Source organism: Accipiter gentilis, unplaced genomic scaffold, assembly GCF_929443795.1.
Source record: "Accipiter gentilis unplaced genomic scaffold, bAccGen1.1, whole genome shotgun sequence".
NCBI lineage: Eukaryota > Metazoa > Chordata > Aves > Accipitriformes > Accipitridae > Astur > Astur gentilis.
This window is the reverse complement of record NW_026060956.1, coordinates 688,533-714,778: the sequence shown is the minus strand read 5'-3', so window position 1 is coordinate 714,778 and position 26,246 is coordinate 688,533. Positions and strand designations below refer to the sequence as shown.

Below are 26,246 nucleotides of genomic sequence, written 5' to 3'. Positions count from 1 at the left end.
ACAGGGCTCTGTCCTTCCTTCTGGCCGCAGGAGGATGCCCCGCGCCACGCCAGGACAGGGTGTCTCTCCTCCTCAGCCCCAGGGGAAGGTGAGGCCTGACGAAGGCCCTGGGTGCTGGGCTCAACGTGGGCAGTGTGACCGGGCCCAGAGCCCTGTCTCCTGCCAGGTGCAGGCCTGGCCGAGGCCAGCGGCTCCCGTCATGCAGCTCCTCCTGCCCGGGGCTGTGGCTGGAGCACAGACCGACCCGCATTTTGGGAAAGACTTGCCAATCCAGAGCAGATCCCCTCCTGCCCTCTCCTGTTCCCTCCCCTCCCTCCCTCCCTGAGCAGGCCCAGACCCCACGAGCAGACCGGGGAGGTTCTGAGGGAGGGCAGACCTGCGCACACACCTTGCGCTGCTGAGAGAACAGCTCCAGGTGAAATGGCCCCTCTCGAAGGCCGTCTCTCCGCAGGCCCAGTGTCCCGGCTGGCTGAGGCGCAGCTGCGCTGAGGCGGGGGCAGCTGGTGCAGGGCAGCTCTGTGAGGAGAGGCCCGGGCTGCCCCTGCTGTGCCATTGGCCACGGCTGAGCCAATCAGCGGAGCCGGTGTTGGCCTGTCAGTCACTGCCGACCTGGGGTGGGGCCGGGGGGGGCAGAGGCCCAGTGGCCTGAGGAGAAATGGGGGAGAGACGGGGTGGGGCAGCCGGGGCGAGGGGGGGACCAGGGGCAGTTACAGTTGCGGTTGGTTACAGTTACAGTTGCAGGGGCAGGTGGTCTCGCAGTGTGGACGGGCCTGGGGGAGACCTCATCAGCCCTGGGCCCTGTCATGGCCCAGCTCACCAGCCCTGGGCCCGAGTGCTCAGCCCCAGGGACAACCCCAGCACCAGGGTCAGAGCAGCTCCTGCTGCTGCCCCGAGGGTCGCCAGCCCTGAGCCAGAGTGCAGGTATCTGAGCTGGGAGGAGGTGGGAGAGACTGGAAAACAATTCATGGAGAGGAGGCGATGGAAGAAGGTGCAGCGTATGTGGCACCTGGGATTAACTGGCACCCTCTGTTTCGTATCTGGGTCAGTACCGTACTTGCAGATGTGTTGTCCCACAAGCGGGGGTCGGTACCCGGTGCGCAATAAGCCAGTCTTACGCGCAGAGCTGAGAAATTGGCTTCTTTCATGTCTGCGCAGAGATGGGTGCTGGAGGGTAACTCCACAAAGCTGGCACACCACACCAAAGAAGAACGATGTATTTCTTCCGTTACAGGATTAGTAAGAAACCACCTAGATGGTGCTGCTTCTGTGGATCCTGAAGGTGGTGACCCCCAAGCCTGGGAACTCCCAAACCCGGGACTTCCGAACCCCAGCGACCCCCAACCAAGGAACCCCCAAGTCCAGGACGCCCAAACATGGGAGCCCCAAACTCTGGGAATGCTGCAACTCCCCCGACCCAGCCTCCCCAAACACCGGGGCCCCCTAAACCCCAGGCACTCCCCGAGGATTGAGACACCCAGACCCCTAGAGCCCCCAAATTCCAGAGCCCCCAAAGCCTGGGGATCCCTCAGCCCTGGAAACCCCCAAACCTGGGACCCTCAAACCCTGGGGACCCCAAACCTGGGACCCCCTGTGAGGGACTGAAAAAGTTAATGTCTCAAACATTGTGGTGGGGCAAGTTCTGCTTAAGGGCATAACAAGGAACTCTGCCCAGCAAGGAACCACAGGTGAAAAGCAGCCCATCAGCACCCCATCAGCAACAGGAGAGGGAGGGGAGGGCATGCTAGAGGGGGCACAGCTCCCTGTTCTGATATGCTGCTCTTGATGTGCTGAGCAGGGCAGCTCACTGTGCATGGCAAAAGATCACATCTGCAGGCAAGGGGAAGTTACTCCCCCAACAACCCCCAAGCCCACAGACCTATTTCCCAAAGGCTACCTAATTAGCGTAAGGAGCTTGAGTGCCCACCCAAAGGAGGGGGCAAGGATGATAAAAGGACACACAAACGGAAGCCCCAGCTGTGCAAGCCCACTGCTAGGGGACCTCTCAGCTGACTGGACCCCTCGGCTGACTGAACCAGTGCTGGACCCAGGACTGGTGAAATCATCTTCTCTCTCCCTCTCCCTCCCCTCCCTCCTGCCCCCTCTCCTTTTCCATGATGCCTACATCTCATCACTTTAGGCATAAACAGTTGACCAAGTCTGGGACTAAGAGTAGATCCAGCCGCCCCTAGGCTCCTCTCGGAGAAGGAGCCTAGAAAGCAAGGGGGTCTGCTCTGAACCTCGTGACTCAACGGGAGGGCTCTCCTCATTGTCTTCCCTGAAGCGATTCCCAAAGAAGCAAGGCCTGTAGCGTATCTTTGGTGATGTATGGTTATCACACGTTAGACAGTTTGCCAACATAGTTTCATGCCAATTTTTGTTGTGAGCATACGAATTCTTGCGGTGAGCATGCCAATTCTTGTGGTGAGCGAAGAGAAGTTGAGTTTTGGGAGTTAAAGGATCCCTGGTGTTGTTTCACCTTAATCCTGACGTGGGAATCGGCAAACCCGAGTCATGGTCCTGAGAAGTTGGGACGTGACACCCCCTAAACCCTGGGAACCCCTCCCCTTTAGCGGGGGAAAGACAGGGAGCAGCAGTAGCCGGCTGCCCGTACGTAGGTGGTGAGGAGCAAGAACAACAGAGAGGGCTCGGGTTTTAGAGGCCTCTGGTTTTAATGCGACCTCAAATCAGAAGCGTCTTCCATCAGGAGCCTGCACAAGGGCCTGCGAGAGAGCTGTAGCCATCACTGATGGAGCCGCCGCAGTAGCCATCAACAGAAACGATAAGACAGCGTACCATTCCGTGCCGCAGAAAGAAAGAAAGAAAGGCCCGACTCCAAAGGTCATAATGACGGAGCTGTTTAATGAGGTAACTTCATTGCCACCCTTCTGGGCGTAAGTCTATCTGTGGCAGGAGTCTGCTGCCCGATAGGAGTCCGCTGCCCTGTCCGTGTTGGCCTTCATGCGCGCTGCCAGGCGGGAGAACGTCCGTCCACTGGAAGTGCCCTCCAGGCTGAAGAGGTGCTCCAGTAAGGAAAGACAGCAGCTCTGCCGCAGCAGCCAGGCTAGCCTCTTCCTCCTGCCACACGAGAGAAACTGCTTGGCCCAGAGGCTCTAGCTGTGCAGTGCTAAATGGACAGGGCCGGGGGAAAGCAGGGTGCAAGGAGGGAGGGAGTGTGGGGCTCTGCCGTCCCCTGGTCTACCCGCACGTGGCTCCTTACTGCCTCGGTCCTGCTAAGGCCTATGTGTCAGGTTCAGGGTGGCCTCAAGCCTAGGCAGGTTGGGCCGGGATGCCTGGGACCAGGTGGGAAATGGCTCTTCCTCCCCTGGCTTCTCAGTTCTGCTTCTTACCGGGCCTCCTGCGGAAGGGAGGATACTCTTCTGGAAACAGAAGAGGCACACGGCAACTTTTCCACCTGAGACTTGACAAAGGCTCCAATGGAGGTCCGGGGGAATTGTCTTCCGAGCAGGCTCAAAGCCTCCCTGAGCATTTTCTTTGCCAGCTTCATGTGCCCCATATGCCAGCAGACCTGCAGAGGAAAAGGGAAGCATCCTGATATGGACTAGTTGCCCAGGAGACTGCAGGAATCTCCAAGTGGCTGGAGATGCCAGGGATATCCCCTGCAACCGCGGGAGGCATCCAGCTCCGTCCCCCGGGAGATCCCTCCAGACCTGCCCGTCTCTTACCTCCCCTTTGAGGCTGAAGAAGGTGGCCTCTTCAAAGCAGGCTATCACATCTGCTTTCTCCTCTAGCGAGTTCCTCAGGACCTCCGCTTCGTTCAGCTTCATGAGGGCCTTTGCGCAAGCACACAGAGAGCAGGTGAGCGTGGGTGCAGAGCCCATGGCCAGCCTTGTCCTCCCTCGTCATTGCCTCTGGCATCTGTCTTAAGAGGGCCTGTTTCTCCCCCTGGTGACGCCCGCCCAAACACAGTCACACTGTCTCAGAGCACAGACAGGCACCAGTGATCCTTCAGACTGCCTCCCAGCTAATGCCCCCCGTGCTAAGGGCACAGTGCCTTGTGTCTCTTGCCGCAGAAGAGGCAAACCAGAGGAAAAAGTCAGGGTCTGACCCCAGCATTTCCCTTCCAAGGTCCCGCAAAGGCATGCCCGAGTGCAGCGGCCAGGCAGGCAGGCAGGCCTCTGTGCACAGTGCGTGCTGGCAAGCAGGGCAACTCACCATGTAGCTGTTGGAGACATGCAGGTAGGCAGCCGCAGACTCCAGAAGGTAGTAGAAGGCTCTGGCAGCATCGCCCATCGCCACGTAGTGGCGAGCCAAAGGCACAAGCACCGATTCCACGATGGCTTTGCATTCACATGAGCATGTACCGCTGTGCTTTCTGTCGGTCTTGCTGGGCAGCTCAGCTGTCTGTTCCCTCTTTGCCAGAAACCGTCCTGCCACACTAGTCAGAGGACGGTTCCCAGGAGAAGAAGAGAGCAAAGAATACACAGGCATCACCTGTACTGCTCTTTCTCCCCACAGAGATGGCATCAAAAGCCCTTTTTCAAAGCAGAGCATGAGGCCACGGGCACGTACGACCCGTACAGGTGCTTTGTAGGTAGGGAGAAAGAGACAAGCTGGGCTTTCTGTCACCTCTTCCCACAGGCAAACCACCCGAGTCCCCGGGGCAGGTTTTCCCCTGCAGATTTTGCAGTGCTACTCTGTAGGAACTGGAAAGCAAGGGCTGCTCCAGTGTAGTGCGATGATCGCTCTGAGACCACAGGCTTCCTCAAGCCCTCCCTCACCTCCACGGCCACCTCCTCCCACCTCCCACCCCACAGAAAGCCTCTTCCCTAAGCTGCAGTCACAACCGGCAGCCAAATGGCGGCGCTTCCTTTGTCTCCTCTGGACACCCTGAGCTCACTGCCTTCCAAAATCATCAAAACCGTGTCTGCTCACCCAAAATCCTCCTCCAGGAAAGCCTGCTGCTGCTGCAGAGCACCTGCAGCATCAGGAAAGAAAACAGGGGGTTAGACACCTCCTCACATACCGCGGGGGAAGAACTACTCTCCCTCTCCCAGCGGGCTGGGGATCGCAAGGATCCTTGCAAGGGTCGCGACACACTGCGGAAAGTCTGCAGTGGCCATCCTCACCTCCTGGGCTCGTCCCTAGCAGATGTCCTCCCACCCCATCCCCAGCACAGCCCCCCCTGGGGTCCTGGAGGGCCCAGGCTGTGAAGCATGGTGCACAGCATACCCTCAGGGGCATGAGTCCTATCCCTCTTCAGCTGTTCTCCTGCGAGCACCAAGGCCTCCCAGCTGTGAGGGTCGCCCTGCTCAGCAGGGCCCTGACTGCTCCCTCCCTCCTGGCTGCTGGTGACAGTGAAGCGGTGGAAGGCAACAAAGTCCCCTTGGCTGCAGCTCTTGCATTTGTGCGCGTGCCGCTCCAGGAAGGCGGCGCACTTGCGGTGCAAGGCGACCCGCTGTCTCTCGGGCCACAGCTCGTAGGCAGCCTCCCGCAGCAGTGGGACACAGAAGACCAGCACGCCAGACTGCCGCTCCGTGGTCTTCTTGCTCAGAGAGGGTCTCTCCACACCTGCAGGGCAAAGGGCCTTTGCATCAGCCTGAGCTGGGGCCAGGGCTCAGGGCCGTCCCAGCCGGGGCATGAAAGTCATGCCTTGGTGAGCATCCTTAGCGGCAAACCAGCGCTGCTGCACACCGAGCCTTGCAGGATGAGGCAAAAGGGCCCGCCTTGCCTTGCTGATGCTAGCACAGCCCGGGGGACACAGTGCTCAGCTGTGCTCCAGACAGGAGCTGGGGATGTTGCCGCCAGCCGAAGCAAGCCCCGGCCAGTGCTTTCTCTCCGCTCCTGGCAAGGCAGTCCCCAGCCTCCTGAGCTTCCCCTGCTGCGCCACAGGGGAATCAAAGCTGAATAAAAGCCTCTCAAAGGCCCTGGGGCACTTTGGAGGCCACCTTTGATGCGGATGCCGCAGGCAGCTGGGAGAGGATATCGGTGATTGCACATGCCCTCCCGTGCCTGCGCTACAAGCGGCACTTGAAGGCAGAGGAGCAGAGGCACTTGGGACAGCTGGTGGGAGCTTCCCTCCAGCGCAACGCTAGCGTTCTTTGAGATTGACTTGTAAGATTTTTGAACAAGCCATCCCGAACCGCCATGCCTGCCTGAGCTCCACCCAGCCATTACTGGGGCAGAGGGGGGAAGTGCACCGTGCCCCGGCGAGCCCCACCAGGACACAGCTGGGAGCTCCCTTGGCCTCTTCACTGCTACCACTTACCACTCTCTGCCTGCCGAGAGCTGCCTGGCCCCTTGGTAGGATCTCGGACATCTTCTGGCACCTCTGTGGTTTTCAGCCACTTAAGGATGTTGTCGCTCACCAGCATGTCCAACAAGCAATTCATCTCGTGCCTGATGCCATGAGGAAGGATGTGTGACAGCAGCTGGGTGGTAAACACTGGCCCGATGACAGCTGCCAACTTCAAAACCGTCTGCTTCAGTGGCTTTATCCGGTCCAGCTGGGCCAGCGCAATCTCTGTCAAAAAGAAGCAACACCTCTTTCTCTCTTGCCTGTTCCCCATGCTGAGGCTGGAGAGGCTGGAAAGTCTCAACACATGAAATGGGGTAGACTTTGGCCTCTTCTCCTCGGCACCGCACCTGCTGGGCAATTGCAACCCAGGGCAGGCGTCTTCAAAATGGCTCCACACCTGTTGGAATCGCAGGCCACAAGGCCTGGGGAAGAGCGAGACGCTCAAACAGACGCTCGCCCCCCTGGGGTGAGGAGGGCAGGATCCAGCAGGTACATGCGTCCATGATGCGCCCTACCAGATCTGGAGTAGGGTTTTGCCCAACAGCGCACACAGAAAACAGAGAACCTTCCCCACAGCAGAGGTGGACTCAGAGCTCCCCACAATGCCTCTCTTAACTTGGCCAGAAAATAATATGCCTTTTGTTTGGGGTTTTTGGGTTTTTTTTGGGGGGGGGGCGCGCGGGGATGGGACAGAACAACGTAATAGCAGGAATGCTTTAGCATGACGTTTCTTCGAGGTTCATACAAATGGCTATGGCTAGAGAGGAGGGACAGTCGTTGACAGCTCCCCCATCCCGCTCTCCTGGTATGGGGGGATTTCCGTGCCAATTCACAGAAAAAAACAACGGATCTGGTTTGGATTAAGTGCCTTGAGAGCGCCATTAGCTGGGGAGCTTAAAAAGAGAATAGCGAGGGCAAAGTCGCGATCACAGCTGAGTCAGCGGCAAGTCAAAGACTTTTCCCAGCAAAGGATTTGCTTCTGTGAGAAAAGGGAGCCATTCTAGTGTTGCACCAATAGCCTTTTCTCTCCTACCTGCTGCTGGAAAGCAGCCAGCAGGCTCACAGCTGGTTCACACCCAGGAGGGGTAAATGGCTGCCCGCAACCCCAGGCCTGTTCCTGGTTGCACTGGAGCCACCTTCCCAGCAGAGCCCCCAAGCTGAGAGGGTGACTCTGCAGCACACAAATGCCCAGCCTCCCTCTAGCCAATGCCCCGCGAAGGGGCCCCAGCACAGCCGCGAGCCGGCAGAGCGGCTCTCGGTCCCTCACCTTTCAAGGTGGTGGGCAGCACCGTGTTCTCCGGGTTCACGTCTGGTCTGATGAAGCAGACCGTGCCATCGTTCCCCGCGCTGGAGCTCGAGGTTGCTGTGAGGGGTGAAGCCTCAACTGCAGAAGCTGGGTGGAGCAAGAGAACACGACTAAGGCAATTTGCAAAGTCACTTGCGGCTTGCAAACGTTTCAAAATTCACCTGAGATGGGACAAGTCCCACTTCACATGGTCCAGTGCAAGCGCACAGACCTGCACGCGCTGAACGTGGTCATTAAGCACAGCAAAACAGGTTCCCACTGCAAGCATTTCTTTGCATAGCCCTCCCAGAACAGGCAGGTGTTCTGCCTTCAGACCAGCTTTCCCAAACAGCCCCTCAGTCAAAGCTTCTGGAGTGCCTAGGGGGCAACTGAATGCCCCGCGACAGAAAGCAGCAGCATTGCTGCCTTCGACAGGGCTACCTCCGCAGCCAGGGAAATTGCCAGTGATCATGCAAAATGCAGCATCAGCCCCGGCTGCTCCCAAGGCCACAGCACTCTGGCTGGCATGGCGCTCTCGGCGGCATTGCCACCGTTTTCTTCCGTTACCACACCCTTGTGGGGATTTATGGGTTTGAATTCAAGTTTCCCAGGCCCGTCCCTCGCCTCAAGCTGGGGTTTGTTCTCAAGTGAGCTGGCGTTGGGCCAGGGTAAATTACGTGCCCATTAGAATGCCTAAGAAACACCAGAAACACATGTGCTCTGGAACCATTTCCCCCGTGTTTTAGACCCCCAATCCCCCCCGCACCCCCCCAAGAATTTAGGCCCCTCCAAGCCACCACAACTCGCCAGCCCCTGCTTTGGCTGTCCCAACAGCAAGGCACGCAGGAGCCCACGCCTCCGCCAGACCACGTTCTGCACTGCTGCAAGATCTGACTCTGCCCAGATCAACGGGGGAACGATGGGGCAAGACTGTGCTGCGGAGAATGCGCCACAGCAACTCGCTAGTCAGCAGCAAAGGTGCTTACTGATCAGGCTCTCCCAGTTGTCTTCTGCTTTTCCACCCCGCCTCCGGGTGCGGAACAAGAGCATGTTGTTGCAAAGAAGGCAGCCCAGCAGCTCCTTGCAGTAATACGGGATCCCCGAGCTTCTTTGGATCAGGAACCTGGACAGGAGCAGACGCGGCAGTGACCACCACAAGAGGAGTAAAGTGAAACACGGTTCAGGTGGGCAGCGAGTCACTTGGGCAATACAGGGTAGCCAGCATCTTTGTCACAGCTGCACCTCGCCTTTGAATGGGACAGTCCTCTGCTGGCTTGGGCTTTTGGGCCCCCCCGAACCTCCGGCCTTCGCTGAAGTCCGTGGGAAAAGAATTGCGGCCAACGGCCAAAGCGCAGAGCAGCGAGCCCTGCCTTTCCCCTCCTCAGGAGCCTAGATCCTCTCTGGCAGCAGGGCAGGCCTCTGTCCCAGGGAATCTCCCCCACAGCCTGGCCACCTAGACCAAGGCCTTTTCACAGCCCAGCCACACTTGGGCTCGGGACTCTTCCTCCCTTCCTCTCTGTGCAGCCGCGAAGGGCTGACACTTCCCACGCTCTGTGTCTCGGCAGTGGCCCGCTCTCAGCTCACGCCTGCCAGGACAAGGCATAACAAGCAACCCACCTCCTAGAGTACTCGCTAGAGTCGGTGATGCTTCTAGTGGCCCTGCGCTCCCTTTCCGGGGGGGCTGATTCCCGCCCGTGGTCTGCATAGGTTCAAGCCCTCAGGAGGAGCTCCCCTGCCTCAAACTTACCTCGCTAGATCCCTGGAGATGCTGTCTACTCTAAGGTTCTGGCAGACCTCCTGCACCACAGCTGAAGGTTTCAGCTCATCCAGATGAAGATAGGTGATTTTCTGGGACATTGTGCTGTCTGCTGCAGCTTTGCAAAAGCCCTCTCTCCTTGGGTAGCCCGGCGCCAAGCTCATGACCATGAAGTAGGAGACATTTCGGAGCACGGGTGACATGATACTCCAGGAGGCAGGGTCGATGAAATGGGCATTGTCGATGACGAAAATGCCAAATTCTCCTCCAATGGACTGAAAAAAAGCAGGATGTTCTGAGGACAATCCAGTGGAATCCCAAGTGTCTTGCAGGGGAGGAGACTGAGCCTCTGTCTCTTGAGAGGATGCTCTGAAGTCTCTCCCCAGCTGCTTCCCTGCTCAGAAGCTTACTGACTCAATTTCTTTGAGATTTTAAGGTCACACCTAACACCACCTGACCTGCAGAAGGAGGCAGCTTGGGCAAGGGAATGCAGAAGCCATTGCTCCTTGTCCAGGGTACACTCGACGGGAGGAAAGCTATGGGGTGTGTTTGTGGGGCTGCGTGGAGGAGGGGGGACGTGGGGGTGGGGGGTTTCTCAGGCCCCAAAGGGCGATGGCCCGGGCGTGTGGTCCTCCCATGCACTCACACTGCTGTGGTGCAGAGTCTGCAGCCAGCAGGCTTGTTTTCCTTCTCTGACCCAGGAGGAAGGAAGGAAGGAAGGAAGGAAGGAAGGAAGGAAGGAAGGAAGGAGAAAGGCTCACCTTCTCCAGCACTTTTGCCCAAGTCGAGTGCAACTCCTTTTTTCTTTCAATTCCACGCATCTCGCGAACCTTGTCCGAAACGGGAAACTGGCCAGAAAAGCACAGTCAGGCAGAAGCATCGCTCCGGGGCTAGGCACATGAACCCACCAAGCAAGACCGCAGAGCAAACTGCCCCTGCTGGCCTCAGCACCTTAGCTCTCCCCAGCACAGGTGCAAGGAGCCACAGTGGGGGCTGCACCTGGAGCTCAAAGCAGAGGCCCTCTGGCAGAGCTGGGGCTTGGGGGTGGGCTGAAGAGCTGGTTCTCTGCCTGTAGGAAGCTTGGGCTGGCTGGAGCAGACCACTCGCCCAGCACCAGCCTCTCTCCAGTGCCACTTCCAAGGTGCTGAACAAGGCACCAGGCACTGCCAGATGCAGCGCAGGACATGAACTCACCCCAGAAAGGGAGCCCCCCAGGGCCCAGGAATGGGAAACCTGTGCTACCACCCCCACGATTCCCACCCCCGAGCTCAGGCACTCCCAGCAGCGCGCCCACACAACATCAGACCCCGAAAAGCTCATGAGAAGGCCTTCTCCAGGGCCAGAGACACCTCTTGCTCTCACCTCGACAAGGAAAATGTCATTGAGGAGACAAAAGCTGCTCTCTTCGATTGTCCCTCGGAGCTTTGTCTGCAGCGTGCACTGCCTGGCACCGCACGGTTCACTGTCCTGGAGGCCCAGGGCCCTGGCCATCAGCGTACGGATGGCAGAGAAGGACTGCCTCACGTTGGCCTCTAGCAGTTCCATGGCAACTACCCTGCCGTGCAAAAGCAAAGGGGACTGAGATCCCCAACAGCCCAAGCCTTCTAAGACAAAAGGGGTGCAGATGCCCTTGGGGGGGTGCTCGTCAGCCACTCGTCTCAAAGTGCTTCCCAGAGGAGGCCAAGCTTTTCACTCCTCATACGAGAAAGGGCACAGAGGGGCAATTGCTGCCAAGCCACTGGGAGAGCCGGCTCCAGACTCTTGTGTCTCCACAGCACCGGCCCAGGTCTCGCTACGTCCCCCCTGCAGAGGAACTCACGGGGCTAAGGGGCAAGGATGGAGCAAGTGGTGGGTTTGCCTTTGGGCTCCAGACCTTAGCAGCCTGACTCCCAGACCACAGGAAGGCTTTTCTGCCCCAGTGCTCCTTCTGGGAAGGAGCAGAGGGCAAGCAGGGCTTCCGAGACAGGCCACCCTGCTGTCTGTTGCATCTCGAGTCAGATGAAAAGCATTGGGCTCGGGCTCTTTCCTTCTATCTGTGCCTGGCCCAGAGGTGAAGGAGGAAAGGCCACGGCTCAAGAAGCCACCTCCAACTCCCCAGAGGTGTAGAGGCGGGAGCAGAGCATGCAGGTGCTCCTAGGGAGAGTCTCCAGGAGGCCTTCTCGGGAGGCTGCAGTCCAAGGACCAGGCGCACCAGCAGAGGGGACGGACTGTTCTATGGCTGCCAGGTGATGGGCAGGGGCAGCATCCCAAAGCTAGAGGTCAAAAACCTGTACCTGTGGCCAGCAGCCTGGCCTAAATAGGCCAGTTCGGTAAGTAAGTGGCTCTTTCCGGAGCCCATCGTGCCCTCAAACGCCAGGATGTGGCTTTGTCCTAAGTCCTCATAGGCTTTCAAGCAGCTGCCAAAGCGGTCAATCTCCTTCTCCCGACCTGTGAAGACAAACAAGAAAACCAGCTGCTGGGCGTGCTGAAAAGCAGAGAGATGCCACTTTGGCTGGCACCCTCCACCGCAGTTCCCTGTCCTGCCACCACTTCCACCAGCCTGCCTACAGCCAGGCCTCCTTCCTGCCCACTCATCCCAGCTTTTTTACCTCTGCCTTCCCCAGAGCGGCAGCCGGCCCGCCTGCCCCACAGTGCAGCTTCCATGCCTTCTTCCCCGTCCCGCCACCCTCTGCCCTCCCACAGACACAGAGGTTCAGCCGGCCCCGTGCAACTCCCCGCAGCGATCCAGCACAAGACTGGAAGAGATGATGCGAGTCGCTGCAGCATCTCCTCGCTGTAGCATGAGCCACAGGGCACTTCCTGGGAGCTGAGGCAGCATCCTCAGTGTCTTTTGGCTGGGCTAGAGTGAATTTTCTTCAGTGATAGCTCCTATGGTGCTATGGTTTGGATTTGTGACCAGACATGGGCGTTGATAACACAACGATGTTTTGGTTATTGCTGAAGAGCGCTTGCACAGCGTCAAGGCCTTTACCATTTCTGACGCCGCCCCGCCAGCGAGCAGGCTGGGGGCACGCAAGAAGCTGGGAGGGGGCACGACAGCCACGACAGCTGACCCCAACTGCCCAAAGGCCTATTCCGTACCATATGATGCGGTGCTTGGCAAGAAGAGCTGGGGGAAAGAGGGAGGAAGGGGGGACGTTTGGAGTTACGGCGTTTGTCTTCCCAAGTCACCGTTACGCACGATGCAGCCCCGCTTTCCTGGAAATGGCTAGACACCTGCCTGCCCATGGGAAGCAGGGAACGAATGCCTGATTTGGCCTTGCATGCTTGCGCAGCTTTTGCTCTACCTATTAAGCTGTGCGATTCTCTTCCCCATCCCGCTGGGGGGAGCGAGTGGCTCTGTGGGGCTGAGCTGCCTCCCGGGGTTAACCTGTAACAGGGCCCAAAACCTCCAGCAAGACACCGAGGGATTAAAGGCACCCCGTGGGTCCTGACATTGCCATGTCTACGCCCAGATGCTGCCAAGAAAGGATCTCTGAGGAGTACAAGGGGGAGAACCCACCACCGGAACTCTCCGTCAGACTGGCAGAAGGCAATCGCTTTCCTGATCCCAAAGACCGGGATCAGTTTAGCCCCCAGGCGTGAGCAGCTCCCTAGCTGAAAGGTACCTTCGTACCAGGTCTGGAGCAGGGCAAGGCAGCACCAGGCGCCTCACCCTGCTTTCCACCCCAAAGAGGTCAACCAAGTAGGGGCCGAGAGAGGCCGCACTTCCTTAGGGCCTCTGCAGCAACACCATCCCTGGCAAAAGCTTCTCCCGCCCCAGCGTGGCGCTAAAAGTTACCAAGGGGAAGAAACTGGGCTTCAGAAGAGCAAGGCATTCTCCACCTACCCAGTAAGGGGGCGTACTCTGACCTCTTCTTGGCAAGACCCATGCCAAATATGCTAGAAGCAGGGGAAAAGAAAACACCAGTCAATTAGCTGGTGAGAAGCCAGGGGACACAGAGAAGCAGCCTGGCATGGAGGGGCAGGATGTGCTCCTCGTGCACCTGCTTGTCTTTCGGGCAGCATGTTTTCCCCTGTATGCACCCCCACCCAAAGTTCAAGCTGCACGCTAGGACAGCTTCAAGCATAAAGAAGCCCAACGGCCATGGCAGAACAGCAGAACGTATCCAGAGGCCACCACCAGAGGCCAAACCAAGAGACGCTGCAGACACGTGAAAGGAGCCAGGGTGTGCTGTTGGCTAGCACACGCTGGCCAAGAGAAACAAGTGTCTTGGAAAGGAGGACTTGTGTCACTGAACGGGCTGGGATGCCAAGCACCTAGCACCTTTGGCTCAACTCCTCCTGGAGTTTCCAAGAGATGGCAATGTTAACGTTCAAACCGTCATCCAAAGCGAAGGTCAAATCCTGGCCCAGAGGAAAAGCTGAGGTTTCAGCAGGACGACATGAGGAAGGGTGTCCCCACGGTCCACATTTCCCCATGGGAACCAGGCTGGCCCAAAGCTTCCTGCTCGGAAGCGGCTTGTCCCAAAAACCTCCTTGGGTCAGCATTACCAGGGCATGTGGTGGAGCAAGCACAGCTGAAAGCCATTTGGACAGAGCCTGCAAGGCCAGGTTGTGTCTGCCAAGACAGACTAACCTTCCCCATCCCTGGGGCTTCACTCCCGCTCTCTTAGCAGCAGGAGACAGCAGGGGAGAGAGGCAAAAAGCCTCCCGCACCAGGGCTTCTGACCGTCTCAGCCACAGGCAAGGGAGACCAGCTTGGTCTCTCTCTGCCTAATTCCTCTTTGCTGGCCAAGGCTGCACCCTTGATGACACAATCCCCTCGTCCAGCCCTCTCGGAGGTCACTCACCTCTTCTTGGTGATCCCCACATATTGATAGAGAGTGCCAGGATGACTGAGGCCTTTCATCTTTTTCTCCGGCAGCTCCTTGAAGTAGTAAGGGGGCAGCCGAGAGGAGGCGTAGGTCACTGCATCACAGGACACCAGCCCAGGGTAGTGCACCATCATCCGGGCTGCCAAATTCACCTTCTGGCCAATGACTGCCAGAGAGAGAGAGAGCGTGCGAGAGCGTGCGTTGACGTACCTGTGCGACCAGCCCCGTGGCGCCCTTCCAGGCCAACGGCTGCCTCACCTCCAGCACAGGCCAACCCCACAGCGGGATCAGCAGAACCCAGGGGAACAAACGGCCACAGAGCCCGTTCTCCTGCCACGGGCCAGGACCCGCACTGCCCGGGCCGCTCCTGACCGGCTGCTGGGAAAGCCCTCTCCCAGCCCGCCTTCCTCTTCCAGAGTGCTATGCTTAAGCAGGCCCACGCCAGCCTCCCGCGCCTCAGACACACGCCTCCTACCTGTGTATTCATGCCTCAGAGGGTGGCCGGTGACTCCGCAGAACACCATCCCACTGGTAACTGCAACAGACACTGCCCTGGCACACAGGGAAACAGTGCAGCTTCAGCAGCGCCCCAGGCGCAGTCCTGCCCGCCCAGATTCATCCCTTCCCGCATCTCCCCTCGGCGCTAGCCTGGGCCACCTGCCATCCTGTCCTGCCAGCGCGGGTCCTGGGGACGTGGAGAGCTCAGAGGCGCAACATACCCACGTTGCAAGGGACAAAGGACAGGGGTAGAGCGCATGTGGGATGTTTTGGACACTTCCCCTGAGGCCACTTTCCCTGAGCTGCAACCTGCAGAAGGCCACAGCCCTCTCATGAGCAAAGAGGGAGGGAAGAAGGCACCCGCGATGTCACTGCCTGCGATGGCAGCAACCTGAGATCAGGTGGCTGGACCCCATCCCTGTTCATGGGCCAGTCGCCCAGAAGGGCCTGCCTCTGGCACCAAGGAGCCTCTTGCCCTTGCAAGGGTTCGTTCCAGCACGGTGGCTAGCAGGGTGTGCTTGGCGGGACTCCGCCTGGCTGCCGAGGGCTAAGTCCGGGGCTTGCCTGCCACCTCTCAGGGCACTGCCTCCTTCCTGCCAGGGACAAGGCAGAGCAAGCTAGAAGACACGTCTCTTTCTGGGAAGCCCCCTTGCGCCATCCCAAGCAGCACGCACCCCCACCACACACTCACTCTACTTCCATGAGCATCGTGGAGCAGGAATTGAAGATCTGAATAGCACTCTGCAAGGCGTGAATGCTCTCGTAGGGCAGCTTTTCTCCACTGAGGCCAAACACGCAGAGGAACATGCAGCCCTGCCAAGGACGGATGCAGCACATCTTGCTACAATGCCTAAGAGGGAGCCTCTCCCTCTTCCTCACCGCCCACCCCCTCAGGGTGGGGGGAAGCGATTGCTCCCACACACTCACCTTATCAAACAGGACGATTTTGTTGATTTTGCCTTTGTGAGGACAGAGGATTTCTAGCATCTTCCTGCTGGCATCGTGGATGAGGGTGCGGATGTCCACTGTGCTGATTCCTGCAGTCAACTGCAGTTGGACGAAGAGGCTGGTGACCGGCCGTAGCTCAGAGAAGAGGTCCAGCGGCACTCTGTCATCAAGCTGGAAGACAAGAGCAGGATGGCTTCACCAGCCTGCTCTCCCGGGGGCTTACTGCCCATACCAGACACCGAGGGAGAGCAGGCATACTGGCAATAGCAGGTACTCCCCGAGGAAGGGCTGAATCCTTCTCTCAGTGCACATGGCGGGCAGGCTGCCCAGCCTGTGGCAGGCAGATACCGAATCATTAACGCAAATGACAAAGGAGAGAAAGGTGCTCCGGTACCACCCCATCCTGGGACGGGTGTGGACACGAGGGGCGACCCGCAGGGATGCTCTGGGGACTTCAGTGCAACCTCCCCTTTATCCCACCACCACCACCCCGGCGCATCCAGAACCATACCCCCAGAAAAGACAGGCAGACAGAAGTCTGCCGCCCACCACCCGTATCTCTCTGAGGACAACACACGCAATGGTGCGGCACCAGTGCCCCCTGGCTCAGTTTCCCCGCGCTGTCTTCTCAGGGTGCGTTTCCTTCTCTTTGTCTGTTCTCGTGAGAACTCCATCTCTGCAATGCACCACTTCCTCTGCCCTCCAAAAATGCAGCCCCCAGCAGTGGTGGCCTGGACGTACCTTCCCGAGAGCAGCTCCTGACATGTACTTGCTAAGCACGTCGTACGCATTAGCGCCACCGGGCAGGAGAAGAGCAGGTCTCATGGCACCTGAGGAGAGAAAAAGCAGGTGGTCGCTGGGAGGACAGGACTACGAGGTGTTGGAAAGCAGGGGCTGGCACGGGAAACGGGGGAGAAAGAGTCTTCTGCCTTTGCTCATGTTGCCACCTCCAGATGCTCACGGCAGTGCTGTCCCCTGGAGGGAGAAGGCAGCAGCAGCCACCGCCCCAGCTGATGCACGCGAGGGCCAAAAGCACGAGTGCCAGCCGAAAGGAGGAAGAGGGCGCAGGTGGTTCCTCTCTGGCCCCTGAAGCAGCCAGGCCCCAGCTTTCCAGGCAAGCCGCGAACAAGGTGAAGTTGGCACTCACCTTCCCCTTCCAAGCGCTGGCTCCTTGGGTGTCGTACAAGCTTGCGTAAAGCGTCTTGGCGTTCTGACCAAGACATCGGATCCATGCCTGTAACCTGGAGACACACGGCGTGAAGGCACTGCCACTGGCCTCCCCAGGAGTCCCAGGGGACAAAGCCTGCCCTCCACCGTCACTGCCCAGAAAAGGGGAGAACAAGCCCACCTGGCTGGATGGGACAGCAGTGCTTCCTCAGAAGCACCGGAGCTGGGCAGGCATCACCCAAGCATCCCCCAGCTGTCAGCAACAGCGCCATGACCCACAGAGGACATGGCTGGTGGGGCCAAAACCCTCCCAGTGCCTCCCGACCCCTCAAACCAAGCAAGCCCAGACCACTGTTACCCCTGAGAGGGAAGGACAAGAGCTTCAGCTGCCCACCCACTTCCACAGCTCCAACTCTCTCCACATCCAGCTCCTCAGCCTTCTGACACCTCCCTCCTTCATGTCCAGGTCTGGGTCCTCAAAATGGCTCTACAGGCCATGCCACCCACCTACCTTCACAGCTCTTTTGCCTGCAAGGCGCCTGGTCCTGAGCCGGTGCTGCTCACAGAGCTCCCAGGAGGTGGCTGAGAGGATTACTTCACCTGCATTCGCAAGCTCTTCCGCCTCACAAACTTCATCCAGGGCCTCGCCACAGATCAAGAAGTACTGCCGCCTCCTGTCTCCGACTACCAGGAGGTCCACGGGCCCTGCAGAGATCCCTGGTGAGAAAGAGAGGGAGAAGCAGCACTGACACAGGGAAGATTTTGAGCTCTACAGCCCCCAGCATCTCAGCTGTTCAGAACCTAATCTGAAGCCCAGTGGGGAGACTGGCGTTATGGAAAGGGAGGGCATCCTCCATCCTACTCAGGGGCATACTGACACAGGTCCCTGAAACGGGTGTCTAGAAACAGACAGTGTGTTGAGAGTGCCGGGTGTCTTAGCCAGCTGCCTGCCCAGAAGCCCAGCAGCCTGCCCAGAAGCCCAGCAAACCAGGCGGGCTTGATCACTGCCTGCTCTGCTAACGTGCAGGCAGGTTGTAGCTGTCTGCTTGACAACACCCATGACAGCCTGCCAAAGCCCTTCCCAGAGCCATGTGCAAAGCAGCTCCCCTTTGCTCTTTGAGAGGCAGGGGAGAATCCAGCAGGGCAAAGGATGCAAAGCTGCCCCCTCCCCCCCGAAAAAATGGAAAGATAACTACCTCCCACAGACATTTGTGCTAAATCAGACATTTGAGGACCCTAATACTTGATCTGACGCCCGCTTTGCCTTTAAGCTTCCTCTGCATCTGCAAATGCACGCAAACCCAGCAGGCCTGGTCTCCCATCCCCGCCCAGACTACAGCTGGCCCCTTAAATGCTCGCAGGAGATGCTTTCCTTTGGCACTAGCCCCAGGACGGATCCCCCCATTCCCTGCCAGCGAGAAGCACCCCGTGCCACGGCGCCCGTACCTATCTTCAGCTGGATCTTCTGACCCACGTGCGTGTCACGCTTCCCATACTTCCTCTGGATCTGCCGGCTACACTGCAGCACCAGGCTGATGGTCTTAGCCAGCTCCCGGGGTGGTGCTCTCCACAGCACCAGCACAGCATCCCCTGGGGAAAGTGAGGGAAAGGGAAAGGCTCTGCTGAGACCTGACTCTCCCCGACCTGCGCTCAGTGGCAGGGACAGCAGAAACCGGCCGACGCGCTGAGGAAGATGGGCCTGTGGGAGGGCATCGTCCTGGAGGGCCAAACCCTGGGCACCGGCACACCTCTCCTCTCCCGGGCCAGCCACAGCAGCCGACAGCCGGCAGCGCTGGCACCCCCTGCCCCGAGCGCTCCTCTGCAGCTGCAGCACACCAGGGCCTCGTCCTGCCCTCGCAGCCTGGCAGCCCGAGCTCCGCCATCACCAGGGCCTCCCCGCCCCTCACCACCACCCCGACACACACCTTTGGCTGCGCTTTCTCGGGGGTCTCCTCCTCTCAGTGCTTCCTTGTCCCCCCACCCCCAGCCCAGGGTCCTACCAGCAGGGGCAGAATGAGGGAGACAACAGCCCTTGCCAAAGCCAAACCGGAGGCAGGCAGGCCCCGGGAGAAAGAGAAGCCTGGAGAAAGGGCACTGCACGGGGGCTGCGTGAGTGGCCAGGACGCCGCCTCAAGGTGCTACACAGAGCCTCTTGAGAAGCAGAGCACAGCAAATGGCCGCCACAACAGGTAAATGCTGCAGGTCAGCACACGTGGGCATCGTCGTCCTAAGTACATACCAGCAAACTTAAAGATGTCTCCTCCAAAAGTCAGCACCTCTGCGGACAGAGAGAAGGAAAGGAAGAGTCATGTGGACACCTTCTTCCAGAAGCCACAGAGCAAGCCCCTCCGCCCCGAGAGGAGCACCCAGGTGAGGGTGTACCGTGGGGCACAGCCCAGGAAAGCACCACTCTGGCCTGCCTCCCGGGCTCACAGGGGCCACAGCCCTGCTACGTGCACAGCAGGCACGGAGGCAGGCCTGCGAGCTGCCACCAGATCTCAGAAAGGTGGAGGCTGGAAGGGACCTCTGGGGTCCATCTGGTCCAACCCTGCTGCTCAAGCAGGGCTGCACAGAGCCAGCTGCCCAGGACGGTGGCTAGATCATTTTTTAATAGCTCTAAGGAGGGAGACTCCACAAGCTGCCTGGGCAACCTGTGCCAGCGCTCGGCCACCCTCACAGTCAAAAAGCCTTTCTTGACGTACAGAGGGAACATCCTGGGTTTCAGTACATGCCTGGGGCGTGGCCTCTGCTCCTGACACTGGGCAGCACTGGAAAGAGCCTGGCTCTGTCCTCGTTGCACCCTCCCTTCAGGTTTTAGACACATTACTAAGATCACCCCCCAAGCCTCCTCTTCTCTAGGCTAAACAGTCCCAGCTCTCTCAGCCTTTCCTCATAGGAGAGATGCTCCAGACCCTTCATCGTCTTTGAGGACTCTCTTGCTTTGCTCTACAGGGGCTGCCAAAGAGGTGGCCACCAATGTGCTCACGGTCAGCTTAGAAGGGTCAAGAAGTCCCCTGTGAAAAGGCGCCCGCGAGGGTGTCACAGGCACACATATATCAGCGCCAGCATCCTCGGGTCACTTGTGCGCTGGCACTTGCTGGATGCCCCCAGCCTGCTCTGGGCACTAATGCATCACTGAGCCGGGTGTTCATGCCAGAAGCACAGAGGAAGCTGCTGAGAAAGCGGGTGCCTGCTCAGCCACAGCGGGGAGCAGAAGGGACCTGCGGCCGTCTTGACTCACCAGGAGGCCCTGGCTGCTCTTGCTGTTCCTGCAGGCCACAGAAAGCCCCAGCCCTTGCAAGGAGGCAGGACCAGGCTGCCCAGCATGTCTACCCCCACCCTCCATGAGCAGCCTCACGGCCCGATGCCAGACAGTCCCGCAGCACGGCTCTTACCCTCCAAAATGTCACACAGGCAGGAATTGAGGGTTTGCGCCAGCTCATCAGTGCCTCTGTCTGGGCCGGCCCTCTGGATGAACTTCTCTGTCAAAGCAGTGAAACCTGTAACAGGGACACCCAGAAGTCAGGAAATGCCCACGTGGGACGAAGGACCTGGCAGCCAGTTCCATGCTGCCCGGCCCGAGAACCTGTAGGTCACACCTTCCCACGCGCTGGCTCAGTGCTGGTGGTGGCAGTGGTTGACCGCCCAACATAACCCGTCCCCCTCTCTTTGGGCATCCCAGCAGAACACCTCAGCAGTGACAAGGTGGCCACTCTGTCTGAGGAGCCGGGGCAGGGCTCCAAAGGGCCTAGCGTGTCCCAAAAAGGCTCGTGTCCGTGGTTGCTCCTCCCTGCTCACCCCACCTGAAATATCCGCAAAGAGCAGCACTCCTTGGACAGCCTGAACGGGACTGATAATCTTGAGGTAGTCCTCAGCAATGAGACTGGGGAGAAAAGCTGCTGCTTTCTCCAGCTGTGAGTGGTAACGAACGGTTCCTCTCCCAGGCAGAAGCCATCATCAGCGCCCTGTGGCACACGGGGTACCTCAGGAGAAGATGGCCGTGCCCAGCTGGGAGGACGAGGACCTCACCACACAGTGCGAGTTGCACAGTGAGCCCGGGGCCTCTGTGCGGGACTGGCCCTCTGCCCTCATGGCGGTGTTCACAATCATCTGGCAGTGACCTCCTCCGTAGGTTATCACTTGCTTACCCATCATCTGTCCTCAAGCAACACAATCAGCTAACAGCGACATCGTCTGTATGTCATCGCCTGCCGAGCAGCTGCCGCCGTGACCCAGTCTCCCTCCTTGACGCTGAGCCAATGACTCAGAGGCAGCCAGCGCCGCCCCACTTCTTGGAGGACAGTGCCGAAGGGAGGCTCGTGCAGCGACCCGTCGCTGAATTTGCAGCTACCTAACTAAGGCCTTGCACCCTAAGAATGGGTCTTTGGAGGCTCCAAATGAGGCTTCGTACCCTAAATGAGGAGCTTGGCCCCTAAAATGAGGCTTTGGGCCCTCCAAATGAGCATTTGAACCCTCCGGATTGCAGACTGGATCCTAAAAAGGAGACTTTGGAAGCTAAAAACTGGGGGTTGGGGCCTGAAAATGAGCCTTTGCACACTGTAAATAAGGCTTGGGCCTCTACAACGGAGGCTCTGGCCCTTCCACATCAGACTTTGGGCCTTCAGAATGATGCTCTGGGCCCTCAAAAAGAGTCTTTGCACCTGAAGAGTGGGGCTTGGAACTGATGAATGAGGCTTGGACCCTAAAAATGAGGCTTTGGACCATAAAAAGGAGGTTTCCGACCCTAGAATTGAAGCTTTGGACTCTAAACCTGAAGCTTTGGGCCCTAAAAGAGGGGTTTGGAGCATAAAAATGAGGGCTTGGAAACTCAGGATGCAGCTTGGAGCCTCAAAGCAACTGGGTGGATCCTAAACATGATGCTGCTCTATAAAAATGAGATACCTGTTCCTGTGCACGTAGCACCCCTGGTCCTGGTCCTGGCCCTGCTCCCTCCCTTGCCCCAGCTGCCCCCGGCCCATCTCTCGCCTGTTTCTCCTGAGGCCGCTCAGCCTCTGCCCTCTCCGGCAGAGGAACTGGGCCACAAGTGACATCACAAGCATCTGCACAAGCCAGGTTCCTGGGCCTGCCCTATCGGCAGTGACATAAACACCACCACAGGATCCTAAAAATGAAACTGTGGCTTCTTCAAAAAAGGCCATGGGTAATGAAAGACAGGTTTGGACCCTCCAAATGAGGATTTCAGCCCTCAGAAGCAGCCTTTGTCACTGCAAAGAATGGGGGAGATGCTACGAATACGCTTTGGACCCTGACAACAAGGTGAACCTATTGGTTCCTCTATGGCCCCCCGAAAGGAAGCTCTGATGCCAAATACAGGCCTTTGGGCACAACATTTGAGGCTTAGAGCTGTGAAAGGCGGGTTTCGACTCTCTGAAGGAGGGTCAAGGCCTTAAGAATGGGGCTTTGGGCCCTAGAAATGGTGCTTTACAAATGAAAATGAGGCTCTGAACCCTGAAATTAGGTTTGGGGCCCTCACATGATGCTTTGGTACCAACACCTAAGGCTTTGCACCCTAAAAATGGGTCTCTGGATGCTCAACATGAGGCTTTGGGCCCTCAAAATTGCAGGCCGAATCCTGAAAACGAGCCTATGGCCCATGACAAGGAGGATTTCGTCCCTAAGAAAGAGGCGTTGGAAGCTAAACATGAGGCTTTGGGCCTGAAGTGAAGCCTTTGGACCCCCAAAACGAGGCTTGGCACCTTCATAATCAGACTTGAAGAAATCGTTACTCACAGGATTTAGTCCTCATCACGACCATCGCTCTTCTTGGCAGCAGAGGGGAAAGCTCTGGATGACAAAGGACATCAGGATGCGCTCCAGAAAGAAAAGACCAGTGCAAGAAGATCGCCGTCACCTAACTGCAAAGGAATAATTCTAGCTCAATGAAATGGGTACCCAAAATGAAACACACAGAACAGCATCCGTCCTTGAAACTCTTTCAGTGTCAGTTTTAACTGCTGCGGATCTGCCGGCAGACAAACTTACTGTCACAGGGCCCCAAAAGGAGTACTAATGAGCAAAACAGAAACTCTGCCCGTAGCCCCTATCTATCTAGCCTGTAAAGGTAAACCAGCTCAGCCTACAGCTCCGAAGGTAGAGACCAGTCCATGCTTACATCCTGTGTCTACCTGCTCCGTGATCTGTCTAGAAACTGAAATCAGAATCACCTTTGAAAGAGGATGGAACTTGGGGGGAAGGGGGTTGAAAGGAAGACATTGGTGGAAAAAAGGAAAAGTGTAGGCATGCAACGCAAAATGGAAGGAGCCAAGTTACCCCACAGACCAGCTCGGGCCGACTCGCTTTTGCTGGCAAAAAGCTGTGCAGCTTGGAGGGAAAAAAAGCAGACTTTGGTGCTGGGATGCACACAAACGTCTGAGTTCAGCTCTGAAACAGCAGAAAAACCTTGTCAGGGCTCCTTTCCACTGTCCTCCTACCTGGGTGCATGCTGCAACTTCCTTGTTTCCCTGAAGTCCTCCCAGACTGACAGGGACGTGGCATCTGTCCAGTCCACGTGCCACGACGAAGGAACGGTTCGGATCATGAAGCGGGTAGCAGATAACTGCATCTGCAGAAGCAAAGGGGCAGCCACGCCTCAGCTTCAGAGATGCCCAAAGCTGCCCCAGGAGCCCTCGGGGCCCCAGCGTTTGCTTGGCCCTGAAGCCCCGCAGGGCCTTGCCAGCACTGGGGAGCCCCAGGGACAGAAGGGAAGGACGGTGGTCAGCCCCTGTGGGGAGAGTGACAGGGCTCTGTCCTTCCTTCTGGCCGCAGGAGGATGCCCCGCGCCACGCCAGGACAGGGTGTCTCTCCTCCTCAGCCCCAGGGGAAGGTGAGGCCTGACGAAGGCCCTGGGTGCTGGGCTCAACGTGGGCAGTGTGACCGGGCCCAGAGCCCTGTCTCCTGCCAGGTGCAGGCCTGGCCGAGGCCAGCGGCTCCCGTCATGCAGCTCCTCCTGCCCGGGGCTGTGGCTGGAGCACAGACCGACCCGCATTTTGGGAAAGACTTGCCAATCCAGAGCAGATCCCCTCCTGCCCTCTCCTGTTCCCTCCCCTCCCTCCCTCCCTGAGCAGGCCCAGACCCCACGAGCAGACCGGGGAGGTTCTGAGGGAGGGCAGACCTGCGCACACACCTTGCGCTGCTGAGAGAACAGCTCCAGGTGAAATGGCCCCTCTCGAAGGCCGTCTCTCCGCAGGCCCAGTGTCCCGGCTGGCTGAGGCGCAGCTGCGCTGAGGCGGGGGCAGCTGGTGCAGGGCAGCTCTGTGAGGAGAGGCCCGGGCTGCCCCTGCTGTGCCATTGGCCACGGCTGAGCCAATCAGCGGAGCCGGTGTTGGCCTGTCAGTCACTGCCGACCTGGGGTGGGGCCGGGGGGGGCAGAGGCCCAGTGGCCTGAGGAGAAATGGGGGAGAGACGGGGTGGGGCAGCCGGGGCGAGGGGGGGACCAGGGGCAGTTACAGTTGCGGTTGGTTACAGTTACAGTTGCAGGGGCAGGTGGTCTCGCAGTGTGGACGGGCCTGGGGGAGACCTCATCAGCCCTGGGCCCTGTCATGGCCCAGCTCACCAGCCCTGGGCCCGAGTGCTCAGCCCCAGGGACAACCCCAGCACCAGGGTCAGAGCAGCTCCTGCTGCTGCCCCGAGGGTCGCCAGCCCTGAGCCAGAGTGCAGGTATCTGAGCTGGGAGGAGGTGGGAGAGACTGGAAAACAATTCATGGAGAGGAGGCGATGGAAGAAGGTGCAGCGTATGTGGCACCTGGGATTAACTGGCACCCTCTGTTTCGTATCTGGGTCAGTACCGTACTTGCAGATGTGTTGTCCCACAAGCGGGGGTCGGTACCCGGTGCGCAATAAGCCAGTCTTACGCGCAGAGCTGAGAAATTGGCTTCTTTCATGTCTGCGCAGAGATGGGTGCTGGAGGGTAACTCCACAAAGCTGGCACACCACACCAAAGAAGAACGATGTATTTCTTCCGTTACAGGATTAGTAAGAAACCACCTAGATGGTGCTGCTTCTGTGGATCCTGAAGGTGGTGACCCCCAAGCCTGGGAACTCCCAAACCCGGGACTTCCGAACCCCAGCGACCCCCAACCAAGGAACCCCCAAGTCCAGGACGCCCAAACATGGGAGCCCCAAACTCTGGGAATGCTGCAACTCCCCCGACCCAGCCTCCCCAAACACCGGGGCCCCCTAAACCCCAGGCACTCCCCGAGGATTGAGACACCCAGACCCCTAGAGCCCCCAAATTCCAGAGCCCCCAAAGCCTGGGGATCCCTCAGCCCTGGAAACCCCCAAACCTGGGACCCTCAAACCCTGGGGACCCCAAACCTGGGACCCCCTGTGAGGGACTGAAAAAGTTAATGTCTCAAACATTGTGGTGGGGCAAGTTCTGCTTAAGGGCATAACAAGGAACTCTGCCCAGCAAGGAACCACAGGTGAAAAGCAGCCCATCAGCACCCCATCAGCAACAGGAGAGGGAGGGGAGGGCATGCTAGAGGGGGCACAGCTCCCTGTTCTGATATGCTGCTCTTGATGTGCTGAGCAGGGCAGCTCACTGTGCATGGCAAAAGATCACATCTGCAGGCAAGGGGAAGTTACTCCCCCAACAACCCCCAAGCCCACAGACCTATTTCCCAAAGGCTACCTAATTAGCGTAAGGAGCTTGAGTGCCCACCCAAAGGAGGGGGCAAGGATGATAAAAGGACACACACACGGAAGCCCCAGCTGTGCAAGCCCACTGCTAGGGGACCTCTCAGCTGACTGGACCCCTCGGCTGACTGAACCAGTGCTGGACCCAGGACTGGTGAAATCATCTTCTCTCTCCCTCTCCCTCCCCTCCCTCCTGCCCCCTCTCCTTTTCCATGATGCCTACATCTCATCACTTTAGGCATAAACAGTTGACCAAGTCTGGGACTAAGAGTAGATCCAGCCGCCCCTAGGCTCCTCTCGGAGAAGGAGCCTAGAAAGCAAGGGGGTCTGCTCTGAACCTCGTGACTCAACGGGAGGGCTCTCCTCATTGTCTTCCCTGAAGCGATTCCCAAAGAAGCAAGGCCTGTAGCGTATCTTTGGTGATGTATGGTTATCACACGTTAGACAGTTTGCCAACATAGTTTCATGCCAATTTTTGTTGTGAGCATACGAATTCTTGCGGTGAGCATGCCAATTCTTGTGGTGAGCGAAGAGAAGTTGAGTTTTGGGAGTTAAAGGATCCCTGGTGTTGTTTCACCTTAATCCTGACGTGGGAATCGGCAAACCCGAGTCATGGTCCTGAGAAGTTGGGACGTGACACCCCCTAAACCCTGGGAACCCCTCCCCTTTAGCGGGGGAAAGACAGGGAGCAGCAGTAGCCGGCTGCCCGTACGTAGGTGGTGAGGAGCAAGAACAACAGAGAGGGCTCGGGTTTTAGAGGCCTCTGGTTTTAATGCGACCTCAAATCAGAAGCGTCTTCCATCAGGAGCCTGCACAAGGGCCTGCGAGAGAGCTGTAGCCATCACTGATGGAGCCGCCGCAGTA

General features: G+C 58.4%; 1 protein-coding gene across 1 annotated transcript; it reads right to left on the bottom strand.

The window, feature by feature from the left end:
- Positions 1 to 2,897: 2,897 nt before the first annotated feature.
- Positions 2,898 to 20,879, bottom strand: LOC126037196 (adenylate cyclase type 10-like). The gene is made up of 24 exons (XM_049797460.1): positions 20,757 to 20,879; positions 20,531 to 20,639; positions 20,123 to 20,227; positions 18,967 to 19,005; positions 18,174 to 18,317; positions 17,239 to 17,444; positions 16,708 to 16,794; positions 15,540 to 15,731; positions 15,304 to 15,425; positions 14,590 to 14,666; positions 14,091 to 14,280; positions 13,127 to 13,179; positions 11,571 to 11,724; positions 10,660 to 10,852; positions 10,059 to 10,145; positions 9,289 to 9,572; positions 8,528 to 8,664; positions 7,524 to 7,640; positions 6,227 to 6,481; positions 5,191 to 5,529; positions 4,174 to 4,388; positions 3,684 to 3,791; positions 3,348 to 3,526; positions 2,898 to 3,075 (listed from the first exon to the last, which is right to left on the bottom strand). Exons 1-24 carry the CDS (start codon positions 20,877 to 20,879, stop codon positions 2,898 to 2,900), a joined length of 3,693 nt encoding a protein of 1,230 aa, XP_049653417.1.
- Positions 20,880 to 26,246: the final 5,367 nt, after the last annotated feature.

Excerpts from the sequence above, each read along its gene's own strand:
- LOC126037196 (XM_049797460.1), bottom strand. The coding sequence starts at position 20,879 with ATGGGTAAGCAAGTGATAACCTACGGAGGAGGTCACTGCCAGATGATT. Across the intron at positions 15,732-16,707 it reads CCAGCGCTTGGAAGGGGAAG|CTTGATGACAGAGTGCCGCT; the intron begins GTGAGTGCCAAC and ends CTTGTCTTCCAG. Across the intron at positions 14,667-15,303 it reads ACGATGCTCATGGAAGTAGA|GGCAGTGTCTGTTGCAGTTA; the intron begins GTGAGTGTGTGG and ends CCTGTGTGCCAG.